The sequence below is a fragment of the Sminthopsis crassicaudata genome, chromosome 3 (genome assembly GCF_048593235.1).
Source record: "Sminthopsis crassicaudata isolate SCR6 chromosome 3, ASM4859323v1, whole genome shotgun sequence".
NCBI classification, from domain to species: domain Eukaryota; kingdom Metazoa; phylum Chordata; class Mammalia; order Dasyuromorphia; family Dasyuridae; genus Sminthopsis; species Sminthopsis crassicaudata.
The window spans coordinates 24,822,161-24,838,478 of NC_133619.1; the positions used below are offsets into that span (position 1 = coordinate 24,822,161).

At 35.8% G+C, this 16,318-nt stretch overlaps 1 protein-coding gene across 1 annotated transcript in view; it reads right to left on the reverse strand.

Moving 5' to 3' along the window:
- SERPINI2 (serpin family I member 2) overlaps nucleotides 1-15,988 on the reverse strand; it is a 38,132-nt gene extending 22,144 nt beyond the window's left edge. The window contains exons 1-4 of the mRNA XM_074307674.1: nucleotides 15,721-15,988; nucleotides 10,238-10,468; nucleotides 7,003-7,197; nucleotides 6,183-6,375 (exon numbers count right to left, since the gene is read on the reverse strand). Of these exons, the coding sequence (XP_074163775.1) occupies nucleotides 6,183-6,375; nucleotides 7,003-7,197; nucleotides 10,238-10,468; nucleotides 15,721-15,988 (887 nt within the window). The remainder of the gene's footprint in view (nucleotides 1-6,182; nucleotides 6,376-7,002; nucleotides 7,198-10,237; nucleotides 10,469-15,720) is intronic.
- Nucleotides 15,989-16,318: the final 330 nt, after the last annotated feature.

Consider the following 16,318-nt stretch of genomic DNA (forward strand, 5'->3'; position numbering starts at 1 on the left):
ATCTCATCAGACCCTCTCAAAGATTCTGTAAAGTAGGCACTTGTGTGGCTTATTAAAAAAAAAAAAAAAAAAAAACCTATGCCTTCATTGGCATAGAGTCTTTCCAGATGAGGAAGTTCCCTCTTCCAAAGCTGATCCGTAGTTGCTATGGCCCTAAAGAGTTGCCTAGGAAATGAAAAGCTAAGTGACTTACTTGGTCAAGGTGTCATAGTCAATATATTTGACAGGTAAGATTACAAAAGTCTTCTTGACTTTGAAGCAATTCTCTATCCACCATACCATGTGGCCAAGCCCTAACACAAATTACACATGGAATAACTAAATATTGGTAGATCTGGATAATTGCTAACAATGAGTTTCAACACCATCCATCAATGGATCTGTAAGCAGTCATTAAGTAGGTCTTATGATGTGGTTCTAGGGCTGAGAATATGAAGATATCCAAAGTTCAAAGTGGTGCCTTCTTTCCAGGAGCTTACATTTTCCTCGATCTAAACCTGGGTTTTAGTGTTGATCCACTAATTATATATATATGACTTTGGACAAATCATTCAATTTTTCTTTAACCTAATTTTCCTTTCACAGAGAAAATGCCTCAAATATCAGGATTTTATAAGTATTAACTGAAAAAAATCTGATATAATAATGATATTATTAATAATATTGAGAAAAGGTTTCATTTATTAAGTATTTTAAGTTTTGCAAAACCTACTAATTTCTCTTAATGTATTCTCACTCTAATCCTGAGGTAAGTGCTATTATTACCCCCATTTACAGATAAAGAAACAGGTTCATTGATCTTAAGAAACCTGAAAAGCTTTGAGATCAGTTCATACTAACTACCCATTTTTTGATTCATTTAATGGTCTAGCAATATGTAATCATCTTGCCAAACTAAAAGGGTGTGAGTTATTGCTAACTATACACTTTGGAAGATTTTTCAGGTAATATATTCATAAATAATACGTACATTTATGAACGTTCTCCTAAATTCTCCAGACTCAACCATCATAGCTCAACTGTCTTGTTTTCTTTGTGCTTATGGCCTCCTTCTCTCATAGGTTAAATACTTTTCAGAATCATCATTCTGTGATTTTGACTATCTTCATGCTGCCCTACTCCTGGCTCTCTATTGGACCCTTCTTCCACATCACTGTTCCAGTTTATTCTCCCTTCTACCCTTCTTCACTTCACTTTTATGTATTGTCCTCTCCTGTTAGAATATAAGCTCCTTGGTGGCAAGGATTGTTTGTTTGTTTGTTTGTTTTTCTTTTGGTTTGTCCTTGTATTCCCAGAACTTAGCGGGAGCCTAGCATATAGTAGAAATGCCTGTTGACTTTGTTATACTACCACTTACTATAGAGTTATATAGGATAATGTCTTACATTGATCATCCAATATTTAAAATAAATCTGACTTAAGTAAAACAGTAAAAAAGTCTTCTTACAGTATAAACATGCCTTCCACTTTGTACTTTTTTACTTGAATTTGTAAAAATAAGTTGTTCACAGATAGGTTTTTGGGAATAGGTATTCTTAAGTATTAGAGATGATATAAAATGAAAATAGGCATATATCAATATATCAAGATATATAAAAGACACAAATTTAAAAATATAATAATTTCTTATGAAAATATTTAAAAATTAGAAATACATTTAGTAACCATGGCTCAATCTTATCAATATACTAAAACCAATGATACTATCAAAAAGTAATTTACATCTCTAATGTTATACCAAAGGAACATCCAATGGTATACTTTATAGAAATAGAAAAAAAAAAGTTTTACACAATTCCTTAGGAAAATATCAAGTCTAGAACTTCTGGGAAATAGGGACATCTAGGTGTCACAGTAAATAGAGCACCAAATCTGGAATCAAGAAGACCTGAGTTCAAATCTGTCCCTAGACACATAATGGCTTGTGTGACCTTTAGCTAATCACTTAACTCCAATCACATTACCAATTAAAAAAATCATAGTAAATAATGAAAACCATAAGAACAAATGGTATCTGTTATTGCTGTGATTTATATTCTATTATAAAGGGGTAATTATCTGATTTCATTGATATAAAGAACTCTCAATGAACAAATTCCCTCTGTCAATGAAGATAAATAACTACTCTCTATTTGAATGTTTTTGGAGAGTTGTCTAGTCAGGAATAAGTTAAAGAAACTATAGTCACAGATCCAGCATGTGTCCAAAGTGGACCTTGAACTTAGGTCTTCCTAATTTTGAGGTTCCCTCTGTTCCCAACACCATTCTGATTTTTAAGATACTAATTAATAGTGAAATAGATTAATTAAAGAAAATCCAGAATTAATTGACATGCAAGAACTAAAATTATTGAAGAAATAACTATTTGACAAGAACTACTGGAATAGTTGGAAAGCAGTTTGGTGAAAAATAAGTTTAGATCTGAAACCTTTCCCAGATAATCACATTAATTTTAAATAGCAATATCTACACAATGTGTTCATGCACAATGTAGAAACATTTCCCTTAATTTTCCAGACTTAAGCATCATAAACTCAACTGCCTTCTTTCTCTGTGCTTTGGCTTCCTTCTCTCACTGGTAAATCACACACACACACACACACACACACACACACACACACACACACACACACATACACACACACACACACATACACACACACACACACAGATACTTAAATAAATTGGAAGAAATTGAAGGAGATACTTTTCAGATATGTGGCTAGGGGGAAAGTTTTAAACAAAAGATAGAAGTGTTCATAAAGTGATAGAGCCACCTTCACGCTTCCTGCCTAATACCCAGGAAATAATTTTCTGCATGAAAGTGACTCAATGAATGGTGAGTCCTTGCCTAGAATTGTCACATCATTCATTCAAAGGCACACTCTCCATTTCTGCTTCAAGTACTGGCTTTCTACTCTACCATCACATTGTTTTTGTTGTCATTGTTGTTTGTCTGCTTTTTACTCCCTCTTCCTTGTTTTTTTATTCTCCCACTTCTATATTCCATTCTCTCTCTCTCTCTCTCTCTCTCTCTCTCTCTCTCTCTCTCTCTCTCTCTCTCTCTCTCTCCCTTCCTCCCTCTCTCTCTCTTTCTCTCTTCCTCTTTCTCTGTCTCTCACTCTCTTTCTCTTTCTTCTCCACCATATCTTTGCATTCTTAGATATATACACACATGTATGAAAAAATAGAACATTCAGATTATGAAAAAAATCTTTTGCATTTATAAAATTCATGCAGGTGGAATAAAAAGAAAAACTGTTGAAAGTGGACATTTTTAAAAATAAAATAACATGAATAATTCTGTGATATTTACACATATAGGAAACTTCCAAAAATACTTAACGTCTGAGGCATTCTTTAATAGCTACGTCATCATATAGTGTGAAAAGTTTTCAAGGGAAAAATGGGAAACTATCAATGGCCATATAACATTATGTCCCAAATCATTAATAATAAGAGCTGTAAATATTAGAACTTCTACGGGTTTCACTCTCATACTCATTAAATTGGTAAACATGAGAAAAATTGGAAATAGTTAAACATTAAAGGAATTTTTGGAAGACAACATATTAATACATTATTGCTGTTGTCCAGAAACAAGGCTGACTTCAAAATGAAAGGCATCTATAAATATTTTTAAAATATTCTTTAGAAATTCTTTCTGTAAACTTATTTTTTTCTGTAAATGATTGGGTTTCCTTATATTTAAATGAAGAAAGAATACTATATGACTTTGCCATAGCAGTGGCTCTGATTTTGATGACTATAACCTGAAGGTGAATCTAGTTGAATTAGACTGAGAAGATAATTCTATTTTCACATGGCTACTCTTGCCTTTTATAAATCTGGATGTTCCTGTGTGAAAATAGAGGAAAGCTGGCATAAATAACTCCTTAGAACTAGAAGACATATTTCTATGTTGAAACTATGCCCAGATTTTGGTTGTGTTGAAAACTCACTGTTCATTCCTATAAAACTATTGATTGAGTTTTTAAAAGTAGCCAAATAACCAAAATCTGTTTCATTTTACCCATGAAAAGTAAACAATTTCAGAGTTTCATTTCAAAAAAATTGGGGACTCCTGTTTGAAGGGGATGGAAGAGATCACTTGATAAATACAAGGTATTAAAAAGAGCCCAAGGAATCACATCTCTATTCAATCAAATCTTTATCAGTAATCACCCATGTGATCTTGGGTCCAGTCACTTTGTTTGACTTATCACTTTCTCATCTATAAAATGAGATGGTTCTACAAAATGGCCTCTAGGTCATTTAGATTTGCTCTTTGACTTTTCTATTTCAATTATAACAGATATTTATACAACACTTGAAGGTTTACAAAGACTTACAAATACTATTATCTCATTTGGTGTTTTTGATAAAGCAGAGAGGTGGATGTTATTATTGTCTCCATTTTGAAGAAAAGGAAAGTGTCAGAGAAGTGAAAGGAATTGTCTAGGATTATACAGCTAATAAGTAACTGAGGTAAATTTAAACCCAGATCTTCTTTAATTCAAATCCAGTGTGCTTTCCATTGCACCTTTCTGCTTCTCAAATGTTTTAGTGAATAACCACATTGTGAATTCTGATCATAAAGTTCCATTTTTTTCTTCCCAGTGAAAGAAATTTACTAACGGACAAGTGATATTCCAATTGGCTTCTTGCTAAATCTTGATTAGGATGAAATAAAAGAAGAGGCAACATGGTACAATAGAGAGAGCACTGGATTTGGAAGTGAAGCTCCTCCATTCAAATTCCTGCTTTGCCACTTATTAATTATATGATCTTGGGTAGCACTTAGTCACTATGGTCTTCAGTTATTCAGATATACAATGAGACAGGGGAAAGAGGTGAACTAGGTGGCCTTTAAAGTCCCTTCCAGATCCTTTAAATCTAGGTTCAGAGAGTAAGAATTCAAATGTGACAAGAAGAATACATACAAAATGCTAGACTTGGTTCTAGGAATATGTTAGGATATTTTTAATACTGAAATCATAAATGTAGGCAATGTTTATTATAGAAAGGGTTTATGTAGAGAGAAGACAAGATGATCTCTTAAAACCCCTTCTACCCTTTGAAGCTATTCCTATGATCCTATTTTACATTAAAAATATAAAATAGAAAGAACTTGTACTTGTCATAAGTTGGAAATCAGTCCCAAAATATCTGTTAAGATGAATACAAATCCACAGTGAATAAATGTGGAATTTAGTGGGCACTGAGACAAGGATGGGAACCCCCTTCACCAACACTGTATATAGGCATCTCTGACTTAATAGTATTCTAGTATCATAGTTTAAAAATTAGATGAGATCATAAAGACTGTTAACATATATGTCTAAGGAAGTTCGCTGAAGTAGATAGAGATTAAGTAATTTGCAGGTCATATAGCTAGTAAATGTTGGAAGTAGGGTATGATTCCTGACCCTCAGTTTAGGCACTATGTTGTGCTGCCTTCCAGTCTATGTAAAAAACAATAAGAGCAGCAGCAACACTAAACTAACAAATAAATGGATAAAGGGAATCAATTACAGGCTATAAGTTCATTCAGAATCCTTAATAGGTAGGCATATATTACTTTAATTCCATTTAAAGCAGTCTTATTGAAGAGATCCTTTATATTTCTCCTTTTATCCACTCCCTCCCACCATTCTTGCCACAGGGAAAATGCCCTACTTTTATTATAGATGTACACGTTAGATTTAGTGTTCAAGGGCTGTAGTTTCTTTTTTTTTGGGGGGGAAGGGGGGAAGATAAGGGTGGCTTCTTCTATTTTCCATCAAAATCCTTACTTTGGGACAAGGGAAATACTTTAAGCTCTACTGGAAGAATAAACTGAGAGAAACCTAAGGTATGGCATAAAACGATTATAGTAATTCCACTTAATCGTATTAGTCTAGTCTTGCATTTCTTCATCCCTTCCAGAGAAAACTGAGCTCTTGAATCCAGTTCCCCTTAGAATGTATGTATTCCAAATTAAGTCAGTTTCATATTGGTGTCAACAGATAGAATGCCACCTCAGAACGATTTTTTTTTTCTTTTCACTAATGTCATTAGTCTTCTTCAAACATTTGCCATCTTTCGGCCGACTATTCTTAATCCTTGATAAGGAAAAGGAAGTATATGGAGTAAGAGAAAAGGGAAAGAGACTAGAATGAAAACAAAATATTATTACAAACCTAGGAAGGCTTATTTCCACATGTTCTTCCTGCATTTCTCTAAGCCAACTTTGCATTTGATCCACAGAGATTCTTTTTTCTACTTTCTCAATGTCTACACCTTCTGCTGGAAGCAGGAGAATTAAACTAAACTCATCCCCTTCATAAGGCAATTCCACCACCTGGTACTTCATTTGTGAATGAGTGAAGTAACCTAGAATCAAAAAAGGAGAAGATAAATCAATCGATGAAAAAAAAAAAAAGCATTTATTGAGTGTTAACTGTATTCCATATACGTAGGCACTGAGCTAAATGCTTGGTAGCTTATTTTCAAAAGGAGGAGATAATGCACAGATATGTACATGATAGTAAGGAATGGAAGAAAGGTAATCTCAGATGGGAAGACTGGTGTAATTAGGGGGACTTGGGAAGGCCTCTTATAGATGGTATCATCTGAGTTAAGGCTTGAAAGAATACAGGGATGTCCGTGGTTTGAGATGAAGATGGGGAGCATGTCTAGTATGGGCAACAGCCAATAGAAAGACACAAATATAGGAGATGAAGTACCATGTACAAGGAAAAGTAACAAATCTGGTATGTCTTGGCTATTTAATGTATGTGAAGTGTGTGCGTGGGAGACAGGGAGGTAAATGTGTTCCAATGGACATTGCTAAATAAATGTACTCAAGGTGATAAGTTGCGACTATTTTTTTTTATATTTAGGATTTCATCCATAGCCCTTATATGGAAACCCCTATCCAGATGCAAATGGTTGACTCCTATCCCTGGGCCTGAAATGATCAGAGGGTTCCTTATCTCAAGCAGTAAATCTCAAAATTACCTAATTTTGTCCTCAGTCGCATTTTCATCATTGGTACTTTGACCACAGAGCCATCTTTAATGGTAAAATCCATTGGCTGTGTCTCTTCTTTTCTGAATTTTTGTTTCCAGGTTCCCTTGAAATAAATGGCATTCACCAGCACAAGTCTTGTTAAAGGACCAAAGTCTTCAGTTGAAAACATGTTTTTTATTTTTCCTTTGGGAAAGAGAGAAAAAAAGTGAGAAAGACAAAGAGACAGAGACAGAGAGCAGAGACAGAGAGAGAGAGAGAGAGAGAGAGAGAGAGAGAGAGAGAGAGAGAGAGAGAGAGAGAGAGAGAGAGAGAGAGAGAGAGACAGAGAGAGAAAGAAAGAGAGAGAGAGAGAAAGAGAGAGAAAGAGAGAGAGAAAGAGAGAGAGAGAGAGAGAAAGAGAGAGAGAAAGAGAGAGAGAGAGAAAGAGAGAGAGAGAGAGAGAGAGAGAGAGAGAGAGAGAGAGAGAGAGAGAGAGAGAGAGATGGGGTAAGTACTCAGGAAATTACTTAGAATTAAAATATCTACTGCCTACCAGCTATAAAAACTGGCAAAATAACCATTAATAAGTTTTTGTATTTTAGGGAAGGGGAGGGGAAAAGGAAGGACAGAACAACCTTTCCCCTTTCATTCTGTATAAATTTGTAAACATCTTTCTGATTAAACGTTGTTATAATACTGAAATGTAGCTGTCATATGCATCAGGGGTAGGATGAGTCAGTCTTTAAATCAAGGACTTCTAATGGGTGAATGGTACAATATGAGTGGCCAATCAATCTTCAATTCCTAATCATTGACTGCAGAGCCAGTGTAGCTGTATCTCTCATTATGGGTAAGAGGTATTGAAGTTTAAAATAGCATTCCAGTTTAAGGGCAGGGAAAGGCTGGATGGAGGTTGCTGAAATGCTTTGTTTTTCCAGTCCTCACCAGGCTTTTTATATAGAAGAAAGATTAGGTTTGTCTGCTTGGTGCCAGAGGTTAGGACGAGACATAATGGGTGAAGATTGCAAATACAAATTTAGATTTTACGTCAGAAAAAGCCAATTAGTAACAAAGCTATCTCCAATGGAACAAGCTGTCCCAGAAGATAATGGGCTCCTCTTTAACAGAGATATATAGGAAAGTTTGGATAGCACTAGCAAGTTCTGATATAAGGGGGAATTCTTGTTCTCCTATTTGTTAGTATAAATGGCTTTTGTGATCCCCTCCCACTCTGAGACGTTGTCGTTATATGATTCAAATTTAGGAGTAGGAAGTGGTAAGAAGCAAAACAAGACCTCCTGCTAATCCAGCCCTTCCTTGCACCCTGGTGCCAGATATCCCGGCAGCAACTTCTATTCAACATCACCCCAATCTCATGCATTTCCATTGGCTCACAATTTATAGAACATTTTTAGGAAATTCTATTTTCTTATTAGAGATTGAGAAATTGGGTCCCACAGACAGAAGGAAGGAGCATCATCATATTCCCAAATGATTCAAATTTGTAGAGGAACAGAGTACTGGCATGATAACAGTTTGGAATCAAAAGAAACAACTTTAAACCCCACTTTTGTTGCCATTCCCTGAGTGATCTTGAGCAAATCATTTCACTTATTTGAAATTCAAGTTCCTCCCTGATAAAATGAAGAACTTCTACTAGTTCATAGATTACAGTTCTAAAATACTACAAAAAATATTGTAGTCCTGATAGAAAAACTAGCTTCTCAGGCAAGGAGTTTTATACATACCTCACCCTTCTTGATACATTTCCTGTCATGATCATTTTCTGCAATTTTCTATGTCTAGAATCTAAACCGGGAATCTTGGAAACAAGAAACTTCCATTTTCTTGGATAACTGGTACCTTCCTAACCTCATTTGTGATATCAGAGGGAAGGAAAACAAGTAAGACTTTAAGAAGGTCTATATTTCTCTCCCTCTAAACTACCTGGCCCAGTAGATTCTAGACTCTTTCTGTGGCCAGTGGTCAATCAAGTCCAAGGATCTTTGATGATATCCTTGGTTTTATCCCTTCACTTCATTTTTTTTTCTGTTTCTCTTTGAAACATCATCCAGCCCACAGTGATAGAGACATAGAAACTCCTAGTGTGGCATTAGATGCTTCAACTCAATGCTATTCTTACATTGTTCCTTTCTTGGCTTTTCTCTGTCCACTATGCTCTTCTAGGTATCCCAAGTTAAAATTTGTGGACTTTCCTTAAACAAATCTAATGAAAATCCTACTATTTTAGCATTAACTGAATTACTTGGGCTTTTTTGGAGGGAAAGTACATGTAGAAAGGAATTTTACCAAACTATCACAATGACTACCTTTTGACTCTCAATGTAGGCCATAAAATGCATTTGCTCATAAACATGACTTCCTTTGTGTTCTAAATCAAAGGTGCTAGGAAGTGTCTACTCTTCCATTTGATTGGCCAGTTGGAGAAATAGTATCACGGTGGATAAAGCATTAAGACTTGAAATCAGAAACATTTAAGATGGAATATTCCCTCAGATCCTAGCTGTACAAACCTGACCAAGACACTTAACACCATTCTTCATCCATGCAATGAAGATGGCAATAACTACACCATAGTGTTGTCAAAATTTGTTATGTAAACATTAGATTATTGTATAAATTTGAACCGAGACTTCTTATGAAGGATATGACAAAAAGATAAAAGGCTTATCCCTCAATAAAGATTTGGGAAGCCCCAAACCATGTCTTCTTTCATTTACATGAAGGAAAGATGAAGGTTCTTGAGATGCATGTTGCCAGGAGGGTTAACAGGACATGCCGCTAAGCATTTACACATTTAACCAAGGGTATTAATGATTTACAGTAAATGTGGGAAATAAAGCACTTGTCACTAATGGAGTGAGTACATCATCAGCTGCCTTCTCTTTGACAAAAATAAACGAGTGACTCCATGAAGCTGGGGTTGGCGCAAAAATTGCTGTTCATCGTTATCTGGTGAACCATAAAAAATCGATGTCACTCAAGTCAAGAGCATTAGTCTAAAGCTGCTCTCGATTCCTCTCCATTTTAGATCCAAGTAACAATAAGAGTGAAAGGAAGTAGAGTTTCTCACTTCTTAATTCCTTTGTGCCTATGTTTCTGCTCAGTATTAGTTTAAAAAAAAAAAAAAAGCACACAAAAACCAGTCATTCCCAGCTTGAAGGCATATAGAACCACAAATATGAATAGCAAATAAGGATTCTGGGAAAATGGACAGCTTTACCATCTGTTTTGTTTTCCACCCAGGTACTGATTTCCTCTGCACAGGACTTTGCATCTTGGAAATTCACCAGTTTTACAGCACTCTGAAAAAAAGCCTCGTTGCTATGGAGATACTCTTCTTTCACCAGGAATCCTTCCTGAAGGTAGAGGGCATTGGCAAGATTAAATGTAAATTCTTGCCTTTTGGGGGGTATGGCAGAGAGGAATGACTTCAGAGCCGAAAATTCTTCCCCTAAAAAATAATTATAACATATACTGACATCTTGAACAACATAAAAACAACAGCTTTTCAGCGCAGCCATCTAAGCATTCTGATATATACCATAATTCCTTAGACCCTTAGGTATAACTAACACTGCATTTTAAGTTACCATAAATATTTTAAATGTTTCCTTGCTGCAGAAAATGAGTTTTTGCAGAAAACAATTTATGTTGAGGGGGAAAGGAAGTGCGTGTGGTTTCAAGTTTTACCAAAACAAGTTCAATATGTATCAAAAGAATATGGCAGAGAAGATAAAGTGCTGGGCTTGCACTCAGAAAGAACTGAATTAAAATTCCACCTCTGACACCTGTACCAAGTATATTCACTTGGTTCCTCCACTTCCTCATCTCCAGAAAGGGAAGAGCATCGACCTTGCAAAGTACTTCTTTAGTTTTATAATGCAATGTGTTGGTAATTATTTACAGCAGTCCAAAGGAAAACAGTGTATTCACAAGCCAATTTTGCTCCCAACGGGATTAAGAATTAGTCTTTAAGGAACCATTTATGCATAACATGAATTTATGATCATCCACAAAGTGTTAGACCAATTAATACTCTTCAAGATCAAAGTCATAAAGTGTGAGCCCATCAATTGAGGAATGGCTGAGAATATTGTGTTATGTGAATGTGATGGAACATTGCAAAATAAACATCGACAGCTATGAGTAATTCAGACAAAGATGGAAAAGCTTAGATAAAATGTATAGCAAAAAAAGGAAACAATGGGGAAATTATATACACAAAGATTGCAATTGTGTAACAATAAAAAAGCTAATATAAAATTATGAAAACTTATCTAAAACAGAAGAAGAAGAAGAAGAAGAAGAAGAAGGAGGAGGAGGAGGAGGAGGAGGAGGAGGAGGAGGAGGAGGAGGAGGAGGAGGAGGAGGAGGAGGAGGAGGAGGAGGAGGAGGAGGAGGAGGAGGAGGAGGAGGAGGAGGAGGAGGAGGAGGAGGAGGGAGGAGGAGGAGGAGGAGGAGGAGGGGGAGGAGGAGGAGGAGGAGGAGGAGGAGGAGGAGGAGGAGGAGGAGAAAGGATTACTCTGACATTGGTAGAGAGGTGGGTGGGAAATTATAGGTAAAGACTGGTATATACCCTGTTGCCAAATAATCGATCATTGACTTTGAGTAATTCTTTTTCTATATAAAAATGAAAAGCTTATTTGTGATGAGGGGAAAAGACTCTATCCATAAATTATTGATATAATAACAAATAGTGGGTTTTTTTTAAAATTAATCCAAAAGGATCATTTTTATACCTGACTTTTGAGATTTTTTAAGAGACTTTTTTTCTCTCTGAGTCACTGCCCTTGCTAATTTTCTGGGAATTACAGCATGGCAACTCGAATCTTCATTATAAGAGAAAACTTGCCTATATTATCCTTTTCAGAGTTAGATTTAGAATATGGATTTAAAATCAAGATTAAAAACAATCCTTGACAAATTAGATTATTAATCCAAATAAAGTTTAAATTTACTAGAAATAAATGTGAACTATTATATCTGGGTTCAAAAAATCAACTTAATAATATAAGATAAATGAAGCATAAGTAAAGAATACTTCATCTGAACAAAATTTTGTAATTCCCAGAAAATTTGCAAGGGCAGTGACTCAGAGGGGAAAAAGTCTCAAAAGTCATGTCATGTACAAATCAGCTGAAGGAATTGGACTGGGAATTAAGAGACTTAGTGTCTAAGAATAAAGCATATTTATTTAACTATTTACAAAGTGCTTTCTTTACAACAACCTTGAGAAGTAGATAGCATTAACGCTGCTATACCCATTTAGTAAACAATAAAACAATCTCAGAGAAAACAGTAGGGTAGAGTTGAAAGTCCACTAAAAAGCATTGCAATCTCAGAGGAAAGACACTAGCAAGTGAGGAACCATGCAGGAGAGGATTACAAGAAATTTTTTGGTAGTAGCTGGTATTTTATTTGAAACTGGAAAGAAGCTAGAGAAGCTAGGAGATATAGGTGAAATGAGAAAGAATTCCAAACTGATAGATGACCACTGAAAATGAACATGTTTAGGAGATGAAGTCTGTTGCATGAGGAATGATTAAAAAACAAAACAAAACTATTTTAACCAGATTGAAAGGTACATGATGGCAGCTAGATGGTGCAGTGAATAGTACACCTGGCCAAGAGTCAAGAAGAATCATCTTCTTGAATTTAATTCTGGCCCCAGACACTTCCCATCTATGTGCCCTTGGGTAAGTAACTTAGCTCAATGAAGTGGATAAGGAAATGGCAAATCATTCCAGTATCTCTGCTTGGAAAAGCTACATGAAGTCAAAAATAGTGGGACATGACTGAAAATGACTGAACAATAATAACAGGAGTACATGATGGAGAGTAAGGTGTAAGTTGATTTAAAAGATAAGAATGAATTAGGCTATAAAGGACTTTAAAAGTCAAAATCAGATTTTATATACGAAGCTAGAGACAATTGGGAGCCATTGTAATTTATTTCATTGGAGATTGGTAATATAATTAAAACACCTGTGTTTTATAAAACTCACTTTGACAGCTCAGTGGAGGAGGAAGAGGAATGAAGAGATGCTTGAGATAAGCTAACCAGCAGGTTATTGGAATACTCTTAGCTCTAAGTAATGATACCAAGATGGTTGCAAAGCAAGAGGGAAGAAGAGGTTGTGTAGAAGAGATGTTGCAAAGGTAATAACAGCAAGACCGGGCAATAGATTGGCTATAGGGGGGTGAATGAGGGCAAAGAACGGAAGATAAGACTTAGATTGCAAGGCTAGGTGGCCAGAAAGATATTGGTATCCTTGGTGGTAGTAAGGAAGGTTGGAAGAGGATTTGGGAAATGGGGGACATTTTGGATTTATTGAGTTTAAGATGTCTATAGGATATCTAGTTCAAAATATCTAATAGGTTATTGGAGATTCTAAACTGGCAGATAAAAGTTTTGAGCTCTGAATAAATGGAACTGAGAACCATCTGCATAGAGATGAGAACTGAATATACAAGATCTAAAAATCTAGATAACTCTCTAGATAACTAGAGAGAAGAAAAGGCCCAGAAAAGAGGATGGACGGATAATAACAGTAATCAAGTGCAAACTGATTGAGAATTTGGAAAAAGGGACTGAAAATTAAAGCCTAAATAGCCACAACAACTCCTATTTATGTTGCATTTAAAGGTTTATAAAGACCTTTGTAGATATTATCACATTTAATCCTTATAACAACTCTATGATATAGCTGATATTCCCATTTTACAGATAAGGAAATTGAAACTGAGAAAAGTTATATGTCTTGCTCAGGATCATTCTGCTAAATCAGTGCCTAAAGCAGAGTTTAAACTCCAGTTTTCTTGACCAGCTTTCTTTTTCAGTACATTGCATGATCTCTGGGCAACTATTCCAATTCTATCACTTGTTGTGTGACATCATCACCCCTCTCTAGAGTATAAAATTTTTATTGATTTTATTGATATAACATTTTAGAAAAACAAAACACTTTTTAGTTTCATTTCATTTGATGCTGAGTAATAAACTCTCAAAATGCATGGGCCAAATACTCTTAGACCCATTCTACAGATGAGAAAAACAAATCCCTTCCAGCTCTCATACCATTTTCCTAGAATGGGGAAAAATCTTTCACCTTTCCTAATGAATTACATTGCCCAATCTTCCTTCCATTGGGAAGTTAATAGTATCTTTTGTTTCCATTTCCTAATTTCAGGAATTGCTTCTGGGCTATTTAAAGGACTGGAATGACCAAGCTGGCACAGAAGCTTCCCTCTAGCTCTTTGAAACTAGAGAACAGCCTTAAGACTTTCAGAGTGAGGGGTAGGGGGCAGAATAGTTCTAAAGAATTAATTAAGACTCAAAAAGCATTTGGCAGAGTTTGAAAATGATTTCCTGACATTCTGTAATTCAGTAGCTTTTCTTAAAGGGAAAAAAATGCAGTTCATAATCATTTGTCTGAGCAAATGGATTTATGTCTTGTACTTAGGCCTTAAGAATGTGTGACAGTCAGCAGCCCTTTGATAAATCACAATTCTTGGAAGTTAGTAAGACAGTGTCACCATGTAGTAGGAATTGTGTGTGCATGTATGTGTGTCTCCATAATCAGCTTTATAGACTAAATTTAATTTGCAGATAAATGACCTGTATTTAATAAAGACTTTAATGGAATGTCATTACATGAATCACATTCTAAGAAATGAAAATCTATTTATTTGATTTTCTAGGAAACAGGGCTTTTCTGCAGCAGGAAGAACTGAGAAATGCAGTGAAGGTGGAATAGGTAGACTTGCATTTGAATCTGACACTTGCCTCATCTGTAGGAACACTAGACTAATCCCTTCAGAATTTTTAAGGAACCAATGAGTAGGTTGAGGCCCTTCTAGTACCAGATCCATCTTCTCTCTGATTCTATATGTCCTTCCCTCTCTTTTTTTTGATGGTTCTTGTCTCTGTCTTTCTGTCTCTCTCTGTTTCTCTGTTTCTGCCTCTGACTCTGTGTACCGGTCTCTGTCTCTCTCCCTTTGTCTCTCAAACACACACACACACACACACACACACACACACACACACACACACACACACACACACACACACCATACCCCTCCCTAATCTCTACCATTCCTCAAATCAATTTTGCACCAAGTGGAAAAATGTTTCTCCTCATGAGATAAATGGGTGGTTTGATAGAGGTACAGAACAAATCTCTATCTTTGTATCTTTGCCTTTTCTAGTCAAGGGATCATAGAATATAAAAGTTGGATCTTTTTTTTTTTAATCTTCTCTCACGGATCTTAAATAACAGTCTAACCCTTTAAAAAATTAGAAACTATGGGCAGCTAGATGGTGGAGTGGATAGAGACTCTGGAGTCAGAAGGAGCTGAATTTAAATTCAGCCTCAAACACTTAACAGTTACTAGCTGTGTGAACCTGGACAAGTCACTTAACCCCAATTGTCCCAGCAAAAAAAAAAATAAAAAAAAAAAATTAAGAAACTGGAGCCTGATGTGATTTGCCAAGTTCAAACAGATTCTTGAGTGTCAGTTAGTATACAAACCTAGGTCCCTTATCTCCTAACTAAGGCTCTTTCTGCTATTCTACATTGACACTAAAAGGAAGTCTTCTGAGAGTTCTGTAACCTTTTATGTCATTCTTTTTTGATACCTGATCTCAAGTTGGTAGATCTAACACAGAGGAAAGGACTATGATTCTCCCTAAGGAAATCTCACCAATTGAGTCTTCCTGGAGTCTTAGAACTTCTCTTATCTGGTGATAGGCTTTTCCTTTGGCCCCCATCTGTACCATTCCCAAAACCAATTTTGCCCCAAGTGGGGAAAATATAATGTTCTCCTCATGAGATGAATGGATGTTTTGATAGAGGTTCAGAGCAAATTTTGCACTGCTGTCGGCCAAGAGACTTGAACTTTGAATCCGTATAAAGAGTAGCCCACAAAGGGTCAATAAACATTTCCAAAACCAGATCTGAGTCATAGTCATGCCTGTGTAAGTGAAGAACCACAATTAAACATCAACAAAATACCCAAAAGTCACTGCATTTAAGTCTTAAAAAAAACCTTTTATTCACAATTGACAAGACGATGATGTGAAGTAAGCAGAGTCTCTGTAATTTAGAGTTTTCTCACCATGCATCTTTATTTTTAGGAGAAACAAGACTGATGGTTTTAATACTCTTTTCCTTGGAACTATATTTTGAATGTTTCTTGCTTTTTTCTGATATGCATCATTTCAATTCCTAACAAGAAGCCCCTGCACCAGATATCCACCCTCCATTTTCCTGCCCCCCTTTATGTATTATCTCCCCCTTTA